Genomic DNA, 19,005 nt, shown 5'->3' with positions numbered 1-19,005 from the left:
ACTTACTCCCTCTAATGCATGCAGAATTCAAGGGACATACTAACAATGACCTCTAAATACTAAAAACTCAGAAGAGATCAAGTATCCTCCATTCAGCGGATAAGGGAGGGAGTCATTAAGAAATAGGATAAACTTTATTTGGATGAAGATACTCACTTGAGAATCTAACCTAGTCAACGTGTGTTTCACTTGCAGCTTTTATCTAGTGTAAATGATGGGTTCTCTGTAACTTGAAGTCTTCAAATCATAATCTGAGGACTTCAGTAACTCGGTCAGAGGTTATAGTTCTATTACAGGAGTGCATGCGTGAGATTCTGTGCCCTGTAATGTGCTGGAGGTCAGACCAGATGATCATGATGGCCCATTCTGGCCTTAAACTTTATGAGTTCCTAGTTGGAACAAAAAACTCTACAACAAAATTAGATTCTGAGTTTGTCTTAAAAAAATACCAAAACCAGACACCTCTAGATAAAGATGAGAATGTCTTGAAGAAAAAGCAAGTTAAAGCAGCTTGAGCAAGGGAAACCTCAGTTGATGCCAATACAATAAGCACAAATGTCTACGGACTATATCCAAGACAAACTTTGTGGAAAGGATACCTTTAGCAGCTTTCCATTTAGAACTGCAAGGCTAATCATGCTCCATAGACTATCCCAGGGTCCAATCCTAGGTAAGTAAAGGACAGAGATGCTTGCACATATTTATTAATTTAATTAATTTCATATGAAATATTTCCATAGGTGATAACACAAAAAATGTTTCATAATTAGTTGCAAAGGTAATAAATACACCATAGTTTTATTTGAAGTGTATAGCACTTGAAAGTCTTTTTGCTTTGACTTTGTGTGGATGAAATATTACTCTACAGAACTAGGAGTAGAGTCTAGTGGTTGCAGCCTGCTGCTGGGAGTTTGACTCCTGGGTTCCACTCATGAGTCTGCTACTGACTTATAATGTTAATTTAGGCAAGTAATTTAATCTCTCAGTTCTTTATCCTATCTCCCCAACCAAATGGGCATCTGATGCTTGAATAGTGCCTATCTAAAAGTTATGTTGAGACTCAGGTTTCTCCTTTGAAGCCAGTGTCACTTGGCTTATGGTCTAAGCACCCCAAGTGTCTACACTTTGAAAAGGCAAAGAAAGAACAAAAGAAAATGCATTTTTTTTTTTTTTTTAAGAAAAGGGAGCAGATACTTTCCCCCATGCTTTATTTTAAAAGGAGGTGGATGAAGGAATCTAAACTTTTGACTTCATATGGTGTAGGATATTCAGACCACAAGAGGGCACCAAAACCAAAGCATCCTCTTAAAAATAAAAGTGTACAACTGCTGTTCAATATATAACCTGTGTTGCAAAATATGCACATCATAACATCACACAGAATGTGATGAAATGCATATTACCTAGGAAAACATGCACCTACATGCAAAAAAATTTGCATTCATAGTACATGATGGTATGAACATAGTGTATGCTGAAAGGCTTACAGCAAACATCACCTGTACTTTGTGACCAATAAAAAGGCTAAATATTTAATAGCAGCACACCCACCTGGTGTATAAGTCAGACAATTTGAGACCAAAAAGACACTGGAAAGTCTAAAACATTAAAACAAATGATGATTTCAAAATGGAAGAAAATGTATGCAGTCTATACACTATTAGAGGGTTGCTTCAATCTTCCTTTTAAAATGGGTTGCTTTTTAAAATGACAACACAACTTGAGGCCAGGAGATCATACAAATGGAAATAATTAGAAAGAGGGGTGCAATTATTCATAGAGACAATAATATTTTGTTTAAAAATAAAAGGGGTTTTGCCTGCCTATAGTTTAGCATTATATGCAATAAAGCAGCTTTTTTGAGCACAGGGCATGGGAAGCTCCCATACTACAGCAGCTGCCTCTTTTCAGCAGTCACCTTAGAACTGATCCAACTGTAATCTCCAGTGCAGTTCCAAGTTACTCTAATACTATGGCAAGCAGCTCTTCCCAATATCTGAGTGCTCAGATTATGGCATTATGCAGCGTAAGGACAACTGCTTTCCAAAAGGGTTAAAGAATTTTCAAAGAGGACGCTTCTTATGTTAAAATGGATTAAAAAAATCCTGCTCAGGGATTAAAAAAACGTGTGACATCCAGGACAGAGTTCCTTTCATTATCAGACGGAACATCTGCGGCTTGCTACACTAGCAGGACCAGCAGAATATAGTTGACAGGAGTGGCTAACTCCTGAGTAGCAGCTTTTGGGATGCTATGGAGTTGACCAATGTTTCCTGTTTGCATTTTAACTCCTTTATGTCAATTTCTTTGATCCTGTTACTTGCACACCCTTTAAGACTACTTTAAACAGCTGTTGTGCCACCTGTCCTTCCAATTATGTTTAATATGCATATGAAATACTTGACATGTCAGTCTTCTAATAACCAATCACCAAGTAATTAAACATCTCCTGAGCTCCCACATCACTTTCCATTAAGGGCCAGTATAGGTAGGACCCTTGGCAGTTAGTCTCTTGGTTGGTACTCCCCCAATTTCCTTGGAATGTGGGAAGTGTTTCTGTTGGTCTAAATTATGTAAAGTGCACTCAGATGCTAGAATGACAGTGCCTAAAGACTCTAATCATCATCAACAAGAGTCCACAATTTTCACCTGTTGAAAGAAACACATTTCCTGCAGTGACATTGCCTGTCTAGAAACCTGAAAGTAAAACAGTTTAATATCATATTGTGCATATTTATAGGGACATGGAAGGTTAGGTTTTTATCAATCATTTTTGATAAAAACAATGAAAACTGTTTTGTTGATTTACCCCAATCCCCTGCAGTGTTTATAACCCAACCTCAACAGTACTGGGTTACTGTCCTAGATCTGGAAGGTGAAAACTAAAAGATAAAAATGAGATAGAGTAGGACTATTAAATTTAACCTGCTTCAGACACTAAGTGCCCTGATTCCAACATGTCAGTCAGCTCCCCGCAAAACAAAGATGGCAGGAAAACAAAGCCTGCTATTCAGACGCTGGTTGTTTTCAGGTGGGGTGGGTAATCTAGCAGTAATGAGCATCCAATAAAAATTTAGCATTCCTACAGCACACCTTCAAAACTTCTACATAAACTTTAATACAGTGTCTCAACACTCCTGAGAGGTAGGGATGGGTTACCCTCATTTTACAGATGGAAACCAAAACAGAAAAAAAGATACATGAGCCTCACAAACAGTCTGTGCAAGAGCCATGACTACAGTTCAGCAATGTGTATTTCCTAATCCCATGCTCACACCATTACACCATGCTGCTTCCCAAATTCCTCCCGAGCCCATTTGCTCCTTTCTTGTAAGCATGCACAGAATCAAAGCAAACTAGAATTCAATACCTTGTGTGCCTTGCTACCTGTCCCAATTCATACTAACGTAGCAGACAGGCAGAGCACAGGGATAATACAACTTGCACACCTTCCAGTAAACTGAAGCACAGAAAACTTTGCTAGTGTTCTTTTAAATAATGCTTATCAAAGGTCGGGGATTATACAAAAGTTTAATTCACAGGTACTGAGTTTTAAGCATAGCACATGCTGCAAGACTGCTCTTATATCTGGCAACATATGTGAAGGGCTTCAAAATTAAGGAGTGGGTGTGTGTGAAAACTATGCTGATTGACCCTCCAGAGGGTGTGTGTGTGTGTGTGTGTGTGTGTGTGTGTGTGTGTGAACAATGAGACAAAGTTGAAAAAGGGGAAAAAAAAAAACATATGAGCATCAGGAGACTATTTTTAGCAATAATTTATTTAGGCTCTGGAAGAGTGCCCCAAGGCAAACAGAATCCCCACTGCTGAAATTATTCAAACATATGCTTGAAAATGTGCTGCATTGGCAGTGGAAGGACTGGCCTTTTCCCATTTCTAAAATGTATGATTCAGTAAGTAGCACATAGGTATGCAGTGTGCATCTGATCACAGAGGGTGCGTTTCAATTTACTATGAAGCCAGCAGTAGTGGCAGCAAGTACATCTCATAGTAAATTACTCATGTATTTCTCAGCAAGTTACTTGTGTACTTCTCATATGTTTCCATAAATACCTGAAGACGTAACAGATTTTAGATTAGAACACTGTGGGTTGTTTTACATATTTGTAATGCAGTGTTCGTCCTTTTGGTTATGCAGTTTATGGCTCACTGTATTTCATAAGATGGTATAATACTAAACAGCAATTAAATCATGGGATATATGTGCCTGTCCCACACTAATTATATTCTTAACTAAATCTCACAATAAACCTGTCTCATCAAAAAGCTAGAATTGAAATTAAAATCTGACCACTAAAAATGGTGATTTCTTCAAAGTTGTGCAAACACTTGTGTGCAGGCCTGAGATAGGCAGGAACAACCCAAAACACATGTACACATATGTAGGTGTCTGTGTGCAAACCTCAATTTGTCTGTGCACTCAGTATGTACGTGCTTAAGATGGTCTCAGACCGTCTTGGCTTTCACTTTCCAGGAACTGCTGTATATTTTCCTTTTCAGTCCATCTGAGGCTACAACTACACCATGGTATAGGGGTGCAATTTCCAGCTTGCATACATACTCAATGAGAGTTAGCATGAGTTATAAACAGCATAGCCATGGTAGCATGGGCAGCAGCAGCACAGCTTAGACATGCTGAGTACAAACTCATGTGTGCCTACTCAGCATGGATGCCGCCTGTACTCGTGAGGCTACTCTACTATTTATAATCATGCTAGCTCTCCCCAAGCTAGCATGAGTATGTGTACACGAGCTGGGAATCACACCCCCAGCCTGTAGTGTAGATGTAGCCTAAATGTGCAATGAATAAAAATTCCCAAACCATTCTCAGCATCCTGGAACCGTCTTTCTTCTCCCTCCCCTAAATGAAAGACAAACAAGTCTGTTTTTCCAGTTTTGCATTCTTAAGATTTTAGATTTTGGTTTAAACCCATGTTTTAAACCAGAAAACTCATCAATATCAAGATTGAATACACTGGTAAGTTTATTTTAAACATTTCGATAAAACAAAGACATTTACACCATGTGTCAATTTCATACTTCTAATTGTTCTGCATTAGCCAATGATGCGTAAGATAACCTAGATGGTCTTTCCCATCTCTAATGTCTCTAATCTCTAATACAAAGGAGTAGCATGACACGAAGAGGCACAAAAAAAGGGGAACAGTACAAATATATGGCAAGACACCTAGAAACTTGATTTCTGGCATTAGTGAAGTTAATATACCTGTTAAATGTTCAGCTTCCCTTTTGAATATAAGCCTTACAGGTTCCCTAAAGGACCTCACCAGTTAAACATTCCTGCGCTGTTAACACATGCTCACATTAGCAAAAGCCATACTGTTCGCATAGTTTTCGCAAGCAGTGTGGGCACAAGTCCCCAGCCCTCCCACCCTCTGAGAACCATGCAAGTCTCCTAAAGTGGTCTACAACCCAATGTTATAACATGAACAGAAAATAAAAGCCCTGGTTAGGGAAACCATGCTAACAGCAGCAATTAACATTTGTTGGAGAACACTTTTAAATGTGGGGACGATGAGATCAAGAAGGTGCAAGTACAAGGAAATGCGAGACTGAAAAACTCTTGTAGAAGCACAGGCAGTTTCAGACAGAGCCACTGTTCATGAGACTCTCAGGTCATGTTAAATAAATAGAGTAATTTAAAAAGGTGTCTTCTCTTTCTCCTCCTATTTCAAAATAGGATTGGCTTTTGTTCAGGTTTCAGTCCAACAAGGTTCTAGGGATTCAGGTAAACAACCAACCCCAATAAAATCATTTGAAAAAGACAGAGGAAGATTTTTATAAGCCCCACAAAAGGCTGCAGTAAAGTTCCATCCTGGCTGGGAAAACTGCAAGGGAAAACATTTTGAATTGACACACCATTAGGGAAATGACTTCTTTAACAGACTTTAGGGATGGTAGCCCAGAATTAAGAGCTCCTTCCAAGTCAGCTTCAGGAAAGAGGATTTTGGAATGGAGGTAAATGAGAAGCCTAACACTTGAGCGGTAATACCACCTACTAAAATATATTTATAAAGGCCAAATGAAGAGGTTTTTTGTTTTACACACCAAATAATGAAATGAAAATGTTTAAATGCATCAGGAAATAATATTACTCTGGTGGCATAGTCTTGGAAGATCACCTATGTTGTGTGGCATTCACATCAATCAGCAGCTAACATATTTCTTGGTATACATTTAATGTGTTCTCTGAATTAGCATCTGGAATTGAAGAGATTTGTTCCCATACATTTTCAGGAACTTAGGGGAAGATACTAGTAATATTAAAATCAAACACATTTATCTCATCATGTGAGGCTTTCATTTAAATACTGAGTAAAATCATCCAGAAGTGTCCCTTGATGATGGTTTCACAGAAAAGGGACTGCCAAATACATTCATAAACGGTCTTCAGGATAGCTTGGGAGCTGCACATGAACCATTAGCAAGTACAGAAAAGACATCTGAAATAGTCAATGAAAGGCCAAGTGAAATTGAGTGAACCTTCTCCACAAGGTTGTACCTTGGATCTTAGAGTAGCCATTAATGGCAACAAAGCATCATGTCTCCAGACAGATTTTTTAAAAACATGTCTTTTTCAGCCCCCATCTCACTGTGGATTTTTTATTTATTTATTTTTTTTAAATAAAAGAACTAGAAATCCAGGAACACTTACTGTAGGTCCTGCATGAACAAATAAATGATCATGTAGTGTAGTAAGAGTGCATTATGGAGCATTTCTAAAAAGTAAATGTCATTTAAAATCTATTATTCAAGCCTGGAAGTACTGGATTAAAAAATAAAACTATAATAGACAAGTTTCAGAGTAACAGCCGTGTTAGTCTGTCTTAGCAAAAAGAAAAGGAGTACTTGTGGCACCTTAGAGACTAACCAATTTATTAGAGCATAAGCTTTCGTGAGCTACAGCTCACTTCCTCAGATGCATATCATGGAAACTGCAGCAGGCTTTATATATACACAGAGAATATGAAACAATACCTACTCCCACCCCACTGTCCTGCTGGTAATAGCTTATCTAAAGTGATCATCAGGTGGGCCATTTCCAGCACAAATCCAGGTTTTCTCACCCTCCACCCCCCCACACAAATTCACTCTCCTGCTGGTGATAGCCCATCCAAAGTGACAACTCTTTACACAATGTGCATGACAGTCAGGATTTGTGCAGGAAATAGCCCAACTTGATTTTACACAATGTGCATGACAATCAAGTTGGGCTATTTCCTGCACAAATCCTGACTGTCATGCACATTGTGTAAAGAGTTGTCACTTTGGATGGGCTATCACCAGCAGGAGAGTGAATTTGTGTGGGGGGGTGGAGGGTGAGAAAACCTGGATTTGTGCTGGAAATGGCCCACCTGATGATCACTTTAGATAAGCTATTACCAGCAGGACAGTGGGGTGGGAGTAGGTATTGTTTCATATTCTCTGTGTATATATAAAGCCTGCTGCAGTTTCCATGATATGCATCTGAGGAAGTGAGCTGTAGCTCACGAAAGCTTATGCTCTAATAAATTGGTTAGTCTCTAAGGTGCCACAAGTACTCCTTTTCTTTTTATAATAGATAGTAGTCCCTACCAGAACCTATAGCTTTAAAAGAAAGATCTCACAATTCTTGTCTGAAGAACTTAAATGAGTATATAAGGGGGCTAAGAGTAACACACTAGTTGTAGCGGTAAAATGACATGGAGAGACATGGATTCAACCCACATAACATAGAAAACGAGGGGTTAGGTTGCTGTGAAGGCAGCATGTGCTCTGTACTTAATGGCAGCCCCTCTAGTAACATAAGTAGCCCTGAATTAGCTCTGAATGGAGTACTATTCTCTTTCCCAGAGGAGATGTGCCTCAATGCTAGTCCTTGCTGGGAGAGAGGAGTATAAACAGAGGAAAATGGGATGATTCTTGGGAAAGAATATAGTGGTCTTGAACTCCAGTAAACAGCCTTACAGGCAGAGTGCACTCTATGTCACTTTTTGGCCATTTTTCAGCAGCTGCTTACCACTGCATACAGAAGAGGTGATGTTGTACACAAAAGGACAAAACTGCAGACAGCGGATCAACTTCAGGCTGCTCTCACACTCCTGACACTTTGTAGTTAAATCCAGCGCATGCCTGAAGGCTTGCAAGGCTTTGCTGATATTCTTCAGAGCCAGATAGGCATTTCCTAAACTCAAGAAAGTCAGGGGCTGCAAAGAGAAAAGCAATCTTGTATCAGCACAACAAATGTGTTTTGGGTTCAAAACCGAAGGTAAGCTATTGCAATAGACCAAGTCTCATTCCCTCCACACTCCCAAATCAGCGAGAAGGGTTTTAAAACCAATAATTAGTTGGACATACTGACTGTGCTTAGAATTTCAGGCTTTTAAAATGATACATAAATCTGACATATACCCACAAGTATAACATAAACCACTTATTTACAGCCCATCTTAAACATGGCACATTCTACATATGGCAGCAAAGAACGTGAAGTGAAATGTTTTAGGGGAGTTTTTAGTGAGGAGCCAAGAAGTCTAAAGCAAAAAGGTATCACGTAACATGAGATTTAATATGGGACGGGAGGGCCAACTAGTCTTTTGCCAGTCCAAGCTTATTGTTCTCCAGAAAATAAATAATTAAATTACTCAGAGCTCCAATTTCACACTAGCTTAGGATTTGTGTCTTTCAGCCCATTGTTCAATTCTTTCCAGTAGTAAGCAGACACTCTTACTCATAACTTTGACTATCCAAGAGCAATCTCTTGCATCAGAGACAAAAGACATTGTAATGATTCTTCAAAACTAACTGACATGCATTTTAGATATCATCCAGTGATTTAAGTCCTGGCACACAATGAAGCATTACACTTTGTTTTCAAAAGCATCTTTATGGTTTATGCAGAGAAATTAAGTGCTGCATCTTACCCTGTGACCAGAATAATGACCACGCTCACGCAACAGAGCAGCCAATGTCCTCCACTAAATGATACTCCTTGTCATGGAACTTTTAAGACTAGTCATGGCTTTCAAAAATTTTGCTTCTAGTATTAAAAACATGCTTCAGAAGAGTGTGTGCTTTTAACAATCTGATGATGCAATTAAGTCACAAGATACTAATTCATGTCCAGAGAGTTAATTCAAATTTGAGTTCAGTCTGATGCTCCAGCCAACCTTAGTCAGCCAGTTTATTGGATTCTTCTTCTTATGACCTCCCATCATGTGTTTGATACCTTCATTTGGTGGTACTACTTCTTGGGTGCCTTTGGTAATTCATTGTACCTCATTCATTCAGACAAGCCCCAAATCATCCTGCCCTATTGTTAAATCATACCTTCTTGTTCACATTATTTTTCCCTTACACACCAGAGAATCCCCTTTAAATGCCAACTCTAATCTATCCACTGTCTGGTTAGCATTGTTAATATAAGGCTTTTGTGGTAAATTAACTGACATCACTATAGCACGGCACACTCAAGTTTGATTGCAATACTCTCAGTCTTGAACTGCTGTAGAGTTTTGCCAAAGGTACTAGAAGAACCTTTGGAAGAAACTCCCGCCAGTGCAACCTGTTTCTAAATACCATGAGTATTGTCACTCCCTCCCTCCAATTTCCTAATTCAATTATTTCATCATTCATCCCTTGCTTTCTTGTGATCCTCTTTTTTCATACACTTATCTGCGATCTAAACTGGTTAGATTCCTTTTCAGATGGTTGCAAAATTGCTGCTAGCTCTTCTATTAAAAATACCCCGATGCTACGCAGCTGATTCTAGTTTTGCCCTCCCAACTTATTTTAAAGTGAATTTAGTGCGGGAGGGGCTGACGACCCTGGAGATTCAAGTCCTTTGTCCAAATAAAAGGGACAGCATGGGCAGAAGCAACCAAATCTAATTGTGCAACCATTAGCTTCCCATAGTACTGCTGAAGTGCCTCAATTCTCGGCCCCAAATATGATGGGGGAAGGAGGAATTGTGATCTGGACTCTTGTCCCCGGGGAACTGGAGTGAGACAAACTCATTTCACTTAGGGTAGTTTTTGTTTAAGACTTACACAACTTTTTCTGGCCAATCCAGTAGTTATATACATCTCTTATTACAAGCAGAAAAGTTGCAAACATGGTCTAACTATATTTAAAAAGAGAATTGAATACCAATGTTTTCCCCAAGAAAATTTTCTTCAAATCATTTACAGGCTACAAAGTATTTTACAAAATTTAGAAATATAACATAACTTTGTACCAGGCATATTTATAGTTAATGAGAAGTAAAGTTAATCAAAATATTTGCAAAGATACAACAGCTCTTGCAATAGTCTATTCCCACAAGATATCACAAGCAGCATTAAAAAAAAATGCAAAGAAAGGAACGTAAAATGCATGAGATTAATCAAGAAAACAACGGAATCATCCAGGCAGCAGAGATGGGTGTGTGTTATGAAGGGATATCTAGATAGCCAAGAGACTATTTTTACACACTACTTCTTTTGGAACACCTATTGATCTGCAGTAATCCAGTTTTGCACTGTCTCCCCACATTTCTGAAAGGCATGTTATTTATCTTTATATCTATCTACCCATTATGTAGGGGGCAGCAGATTCCAAATTAACTCTTGGGCACAGCTAAGTGATGACTAATATTCAGGCCATGGCTACACAAACACTGTATGGCAAGCCGTGGTGTAGTGCCAAGCACTAACTGTCTGCATGTTCTCTAAAACCCTGTTGTTGTTCTCTAAAAGCTTTCTAGTGTGCATTGACGTACTGTTTGAATGCGCAGTAGGGAACTTTTAGTGCACAGTACCTGAGTCCATGCAGTTAATGTATGGCATGCTGGAGTGCTGTAGATTTACACCCCAGCTTGTTGTGCAGTAAGTGTTTAGGTAGACGCACATGTAGATTTCCAAACCTAATTCTGCAACCATCAGTTTCCAAAAGGAGAGGATACAGTCTCATACTTTTCATTTCTCTTGCATCTTCCATCAGAAAACTTCACAGCACTTCCAAACATGAATGAATTAAGCCTCACAACAGCACTATGAAATAGGGAATGGGGAAACTGAGCCACAGTAGATCAATTACTTGTGTAATATTACACGAGGAGTCAGTGGCAGGGCTAGAACAGTACTTTGATCTCTTGACTCCCAGTCCTGTGCTTTAGCAACAAGACTACATTTACCCTCATGTAAAACCAGCCTTAGTAAAACTGCTGGGTAGAAGCAACTTCTCAAGGATAGCTTACCTCCTATCAAACCTGATCTAAACATATTTTATGTAATGGTTTCTCTTTCCTCCAACACACAAGGATTAAATGTTAACATAAAGAATCTCCATTTTAGATATCAGTGATGCCAGGATTTGAATCCAAAAACACAGCCAGCTGGTTGGAATTCTGGTGTCCAGAAGCAACCTAATTTATTGTCCATATTTAAAGCTATTTATTCTTCCAGACACTGATACTTTAAGCATCCAGTGTTATCTGGCACTTTAATTTCCTGATCTTATCAAACATGAAGCAGCAACTTAAATGAACACGTTCCAAATGAGATGCCTGAAGAATTACATATATGAGAACAAAAGTTGGGGATGGGAATTAATGAAGCAATGTTCCAGGAAGACTTTTGTTGTTGATTACTAAATTAATACAAAAACAATCCTTACCTCAGAATTATTGATGGCCACAGCTTTTACCAGGAGCTTACTGGCATCCAGATGAAGACCATAATGAAGCAAAAGGTTAGCTAGATTGACTAAAGGGATATCCTGATACTCATGTGGGGCTAAGTTCAATGCTTTTCGCAAGCATGAGACAGCAAAGGTGCTATTTCCAACAGCACGCCAGTAGAGTCCAGCCTCATTAAGCATAAGCCATAAAGGATCCCTTGGCTGAAAAAAAGTCACAACATTTCAGGAAATTACAATCACTTACCATAAACTCTCTCCAACATAAGCAACTCAGTGTATTGCTTTTTGAACTGGATACAATTTATTCTACCTTGGCTGAGGGTACTTAGCTTACCATTTGAATGTCACAGGTGCAGGGTAGATGAACTAATGTTAATTTAGTAGCACCTGTTGCTCAGCAAGAGCATTCAGCTAGCAACCTTGATTTATGGGATTGTCCTGAATGATTTCCACAAAGTCCTTTAATGCATACATATGACAATCCCGCCTGGCCACAGGAATCAATGATTCTTAGCCCTTTGCCATTTCAGGGTGCAAGAACCACATTGCCACATGTACACATAAAAGGATACCATCCATTTGAGAAGTAGTCAGTTTCAAAAAGTAGTTGAAGGTGGTTCCAGTTCCTATATCTGATTCAAGTCCCTCTACCAATTTGAGGTTTTAGAATATTTTCCTATTTTAAATAATTATCTATCCATTTGTATTTTGGGTAGTGCCCACAGTGTGCTGGGCAACTGTCTAAACATATAGCAAGATAGTCACTGATCCAAAATGCTCACAACTTAAAGTAGTAAACATGGTGGGGCAGAGGGATAAAACGTACAATCAATCAGATTTCTAAATATTCTTAGCTGTCCCTTGACCTATAGTTACATGAAACAGACTAATTCATTCTTTAGAGAAGGAACAATGAAACTACGTAGAGTTGTGTCAAATGCACAACAAAATATGTAAAACAAATACTCTCTCTCTTTCAGCTGTAGCAATCTTAGGTGTTTCTTATAACCATAGTGGGTAAAAGTTTTCAGAGAGAAGTACATTTTGTAGATAATGGTATTTCTGTAGTATTTTTGAATCAATAGCCTCATACTAAAAGGTTTTATTTGCATTACAGGATATAATGGATAGTTTAATATGCTATCAAATCCGTTTTCCAATTTTTTTGGGTAATCTGTAATTGTAGGACAAATCTAATGCTTCAATCCTGCAACAATTTACACATGTGTAATGTTACTTGTGTGAGTAAGTCTTATTGATGAGACCACTCACTGAATAATGTCACGCATGCATGCAGATCGGTCAGGGGTGCATTCTTAGGCCCTATACTGAAACACAAAAAAATACAGTGCTAAATGCAATGGTCTATATGCAGGGCTTGGAGTAATTGTTTTACTCCTAGACATAACTGTAGTCATAGCTATTATTGTCTAGAACCTTCAGAATTCTAGAAAGACTTCTGTATTTCAGTTTTTAGGGGTGGGAGACATTTTTGTATTTCTAGTTGTAAATTATGGTTCCTCCTCCCAGCACTTGGTAGGAGAAGCAGTTATTTTCAGATTTACTACTGCTTTCTTAGCTGATTTTTTACTAACTGTAAGAGACACCCTAACTTAAATAAAATCATTTTCAATGAAACAGTTGTAGGGTTTTGTGCACAATTCCTTTCCTCTCCCTTCATGTTGTGAGGAACAAGCGACATGCTGCCTATCATTCTAACCAATATTGTTTCACTGTTTCCATGTAATCTCCACGTTGGCCTGTCTCTATGCATCCAAGTATTATGTACTTCATTTGGAAGCTCTCTGGGGGCAGTGACTGTCTTTTTGTTCTGTTTGTACAGTGACTAACACACATAGGGTACTGGTCCATAATTAAGACTTCTACGTGCTACAGTAATAATTAATAAATGCTGTGCAAGAGTTAGCAATGGCATTGCTTATAAGGGTATTGCAAAGGCTTTAATCCTATTTTTTCAACATAAGGCTGTCATTAATTTAAACATTCAAACCTGTTTGCAGACAGATTTAGTCTTTCCCCAGGAAGACCATGATGCTTACTGCTGAACTTCTGCTCTGAAAATGCCTCCTGTCCTCTGCAATTTGTGCACATAAGCATGACAAGAACGTGCTCATGACATGCTCTAACTGGTTAAGAAGTTGTTTATTGGAGAAGCTTTTTCAGCACTAAAGCCATGAAATAATTGAGTATTACCAAGGGAAAAAAAAAAAACTATGCATTCGGATGGCCACTTAAGAAAACTCAGAAGGTAAGACATTAAGCCTGCAAAGAATTGTTATGTGCACAAGAATATGAATACCACTCAGATCTGTACTCCTTCTTATGGTCAATGAAAAGATGACCAAAAACTCCACATATTATATTTAGGCTTTGACAACGTGGTATATACACGAAAGGCAGCATGTCAACAGAGTGAATTTGACATCTGTTAAGACTGAATATGATTTCTCCAAAAGTTTTTCTCCATCCTGACATTTACTATTTGTATTGTGGTAGCACTCAAAGGCCCTACTCATGATCAGGGTCCCATTTTGCTAAGTGCTGTGCAAAGACTTAAGACAGTCTCTGCCCTGAAGAGTTACCAGTCTAAACAGACAAGCCAGACGAAGGGTGGGGGAAAGGAATATAATATAAGAAAAGCAATGTCTATTGGTTGGCGAACATCATGTTCGTTCCAGGTGTATTTATTGTTTGATTCAGGAAATGGCATTGTATTCCCTTGCTCAATATCTTGCAAATTTTTACAGGAATGAAATTCACTCACTCCACCAGTGTTCTTACGTAGGAAGAAAGCTATAATAGGGTCCACTGAGTAAGCTGAGTGAAAGGGATGCTTCTCTGAACATTTGTGGTTCTTTGTGGAACCTAGATCGAAGGAAGTTAAAAATTTCAGCTCTGCTATATCCACCAGGCAAGGCAAATTGTAAATAGTGTGCCACTGAACAACATGAGTCTAGTTATGACACCTCATAGATAAACAAGTATTCTCAAATTTACTTTGAACTACAATTCTTGACTTACCTTCTTTATAGCATGATAGATGAATGCTCCTATTTGCTCCTCTGTAATAGTTTGATTGTTGATACGCGAATGCAAGATCTGAACACGAAAAAGCATTTAACAGAAAAATAGGGTGGAAGATTTTAAAGTTCTCTCTCAAACACAGCTATATCCTGTAAAAACTATCTGGCTTGATCAAGTCTCATGACCCTAAAATTTCCTAAACCCCTTCTTTGTACTGTAGCTGAAAAGTGATCCCTACAGATGCACTGTTGGTGGTCTGGGGGAGGGGAAGAGTCTTAAGACCAATTAAAGCAACCAAGGGACAGTAAGCAATAACGAAAGACAGGTAAAAGCGGGTGTCTCTCCTGTGTCAATGAGGTGGTAAAGCCAATGAACAGTTTTCATGTGGTCTTCAGAGGTTTTAGAAGACGACAGTACTTTCTAGATTAACTATCATTTTTTGTCTACACACTTTTGATAGGTGTTTAAAGAGGCCATGTCATGGGACCTCATGCCAGATATTAAGAATTTACACTTCCCAGCAAGGGGAAGCCTATGGAAGTACTGAGCACCTTGCAAAATCAGGTCTATCTTTTTGTTATGAGAATCTGTCAAATCCTGAAGACCTTAGCTCTAAGGCCGTAAAAGACAGACACTCAGAATGAAAAGGTTACTTATGAAAACAGTGCCTCTTACTTGTCTCGCATGATCATCCGGAATTTTAAATTTCAGCTCCAGATGACCATCTAGTTCTTTGACCAACATGTACAGAGTTTCATTGTTACGGACATCAATAATAGACGAACAATCTGGCAGCTGGGCCTCTCCATGCACATGGGCCTCTCCTGGGCTACTCAGGATCGATTGGACTCTGACAGGGAAAAGAACCGAGAAGACATGAGTTCATGTTTCAAATGGTGGGATGTAAACACACAAACAGCTGAGTGGCATATGGCTGGTCCTGTCCATACTACATTTTAACCATCTTAAATCCAGGAAAGGGGACAGTCATTTTGGAAATGGTTTCCTGACTTGGTTATAGCTGTAGTGTGGACAGAGCATTAGATGGATGTGACTCCTTTTGTGGAGTGGAAAGAAGGAGGGCCTCCAAGAGAATACAATTGCTGCCTGCTACAATCAAAGATTGACACATCATCTTCTCCAGCCAGAGGGAGACCCAGCCACTTTAAAAGAATAATACACCAGTTGGTCAGTGACCCCAGATTCTCATAATGAGGCCACATCAGTACAACCAGATTGTACAATACAATGGGAAATTCACTTTATGATTAATCAACACTTGCCCGAATCCTCTGTTTTCTGGAGGCAGGAAATAGGTTGGCAGTTCCTCTGGGTTCGGGATTGTTGGAAAGGATTTTACACAGTCTGATCTTTTAGGCCAAAGAATATGCTGTTTATCCTAAATGCAAAGAAAAAAAATCCTTAAACTATTGAGAAATAATTAATCAATCTTGTTAACGTTTTCATTAACTAAATGATAATACCACCTCAGGAATACAGTAGGATGACAAAAAAAAAAAAAAAAGAGCAAGCTCTTCCTTTAAGATAATGGTTTCCTGTCTTTTCTGGAAATTGTCCCAATTTATCAAGCCAAGATTTCCGTTGCATCAGCACAGTGCTTTCTATTTTTAGTAAATTGTGCTGCTCTACCATGAACAGAGGTTTGGGCTCTAAAGCCCAATTCTGCAGTCATGAGAGCAACCCAAATCCACATTGTGTGGTAGAGTTCACACAAAAATGAATGGGAGACAGGCAGAAATAGTGGTCCACTAGTGCTCAGCAGAGCAGCTTACCTGAGACAATGAAGGAGAACTCAGGAGTACCAGGCACATAAGTCCTGCTACATATGAGTGGCTGGACACTGCTGCTTTAGAATAAACTTTTACGAAAGGAGTACACAATCTTTCATGATAGCCCTGTATAAAAGAGCGAGCTCATACGCTTTGCTCACCCTGTAGGCATCCGATTCTAGGCCCCATAGTGAAACAATAGAATGGGCAACAGGAGAAGACTGCAAAGCGTGGCTGAGATCGCTGTGGTTTGCGTGGAGATCCAAATTCACGGATGTCATACTGGATCTCGATGAGTCTTCTCCAAACTGTCGATAAAGAAGAAAATGACAGGGACATTATCACTATTTTTAGACAGTATTTCCTTTCAAGGTAATGAACTACTAACACTGAATTTTGTAGGTTAGATTTGCTTTTCATCACTTATGCAGGTTGTTTACTTCTTGCAATTCCCTTAGCTTTGGCAGCAAAACGAGACTCGTTAATGTATGAGTCATTTCTGGTCCTCTTGCACTAGCACAATATTAGGGTTTCAAACGTATCAGGAGAAAATGCAGATCAAAGCAAAATACTGTTTTATTGTTTTTTAAAGAAATATTGTGAAACCCTTTTTATTAATATCAGGCTTTCCAAACTTTTTACGAATACAAATATGATATCTACTTTTGCAGAGTGTTTCAACCTTTCTTCAGGCACTATCAAACCCAAAGCATAAAAGCTGGCATTTTAAACTACTAGAACAGTAGCAGCAACTCGATTAGTATTGAGAGTCATTGTCAGATGGGCAGAACTCACGTTATCACTCACACTCTTAGCCACATAAAATATTCGGAAGTATAATGCTGATTCCCTCCTCTTTAAATCTCATTATGTTACAAAAGTTTTTAGAATGATGTTCATCAAGATGAACTGACTGAAAATATCAAGAAAGATGGATCGCTATCCATCTTAAATAATTTGTAAAAGTGTATATAAAGTAAAAACCAACAATTATTTATATATACTGTGATAGACCCAGGCCAGTTGGGTACAGCAAAGTAGCCCTATTGGGATCCAGGAAGTGGGCGGGCAAAGCCCGCCCACTGCTAAAGGATCCACCCCCCGCCCCAGCCTAAGTGGGGGTCCACAGGACCTGGAAAACCAAATAATTACGGGGGACAACTAATGAACAACAGGGACAGGAGTGCGGTCAAAGGGTCAAATGAAGAGAACCGGATGGGGACACTGAGCAGAGAACCTGGACAGCACCCACTGCTCCTCAAAGGTGTCAAGGAGTCAGTGGACGCCGCCCAGAGGAACTCTGCCCGGAGGCGTGAACGGACAGAGGATCGGAAACAGGCCCCACAGTCACAGGAGACTCCATCGGCCAACCTCCTCACCCTGGTTTTATAGATGGCCACTTTAGCCAGGGCCAGGAGGAGGTCCCACGACTTAGTGGGGCCACGGACAGGGAGTGCATAGATAAGGAGGTGAGGGGAAAAGTGCAACCAAAATCTTAACAAAATATTCGTGAGGAGCCGGAATAGGGGACGCAGCCTGGCGCACTCCAGATAGACGTGCACCAGGGTTTTCCTCACGCCGCAAAAGGGGCAGGTGTCCGGGATTGGGGTGAACCACGCCAAGTACATGCCCGTGCTCACGGTCCCGTGAAGGAGCCGCCAACGGATATCCCCAGCGGGCCTCGGGACCAAGGTGGAATATAGGCTGGCCCACCAGGGCTACAGCAGAGTAGCAGAAGGTAGATATACCGCCTTAACAGTTTTTTGTTTCCTGACTGACTAGAGCAGGGGCTGCGCCAGGCTAATGAGAACACCTGACTCCAATTAACCTGCAAAGAGTCAGGTGAGGCCATTAAGCCAATGTGACCACCTAACTCTAATTAAGGCCCCTTTGATAATATAAAAGGGCTCACTCCAGTCGGGCAGAGAGAGCTAGAGGAGAGGAAGTGTGGCTGAAGGGCTGGTTAATGAAGACACCCTCAAGTCATGGGTAAGGGTGAAGAAGGGAGAAGCAGGAGAGCTGTGTAGAAGTGGCCCAGGGAAATGTAGCAACTCTGGCAGTGAAAGGTTGGCTGCCAACAGCTGCTACCATAAGGGTCCCTGGGACAGAACCCGGAGTAGAGGGTGTAGTTTCCACCACTACAGAAACACCTCCTGGGAGGGGAAAACAGGCCCCTGTCAGGACAGGAGGCTAAACTGCTTTGGCAGGAGGCTGTAGGAGCAACAGAGACTGTGGGAATTCTCTCACTAACCTCTATTGCTGGCTTATGATGAGAAGGGCACAGTAGACTGTATCCCTGGCTCTAGAGAGAGAAGGGCTACGTGGAGGGTTGCAGTAAGCCTCTAAAGCTAGCATAAACCGCCTGGAAGCGCGGGACCCACGGGGACAAGGTCGGAGCTCTGCCACAATACACACACTTCTTCAGCTGTCATAGTGGGGTACATTATTCTATGGGAAGTACTATATGTGGATC

The 19,005-nt window shown here is 40.0% G+C and overlaps 1 protein-coding gene across 7 annotated transcripts in view; it reads right to left on the bottom strand.

The window, feature by feature from the left end:
- TTC17 (tetratricopeptide repeat domain 17) overlaps positions 1-19,005 on the bottom strand; it is an 84,405-nt gene that overhangs the window by 38,875 nt on the left and 26,525 nt on the right. For all 7 annotated transcript variants that reach the window (XR_012159403.1, XM_073348043.1, XM_073348038.1 and 4 more), the window contains 6 exons: positions 16,694-16,840; positions 16,026-16,141; positions 15,418-15,592; positions 14,740-14,817; positions 11,674-11,898; positions 8,039-8,225 (listed from right to left, as the gene is read on the bottom strand). Coding sequence is in view for 6 of the 7 variants with exons in the window: in XM_073348043.1 (XP_073204144.1) it covers positions 8,039-8,225; positions 11,674-11,898; positions 14,740-14,817; positions 15,418-15,592; positions 16,026-16,141; positions 16,694-16,840 (928 nt within the window). In the remaining variant the exon portion in view is untranslated. The remainder of the gene's footprint in view (positions 1-8,038; positions 8,226-11,673; positions 11,899-14,739; positions 14,818-15,417; positions 15,593-16,025; positions 16,142-16,693; positions 16,841-19,005) is intronic.

The sequence above is a fragment of the Lepidochelys kempii genome, chromosome 6, assembly GCF_965140265.1.
Source record: "Lepidochelys kempii isolate rLepKem1 chromosome 6, rLepKem1.hap2, whole genome shotgun sequence".
NCBI lineage: Eukaryota > Metazoa > Chordata > Testudines > Cheloniidae > Lepidochelys > Lepidochelys kempii.
This window is presented reverse-complemented; position numbering and strand designations above follow the sequence as displayed.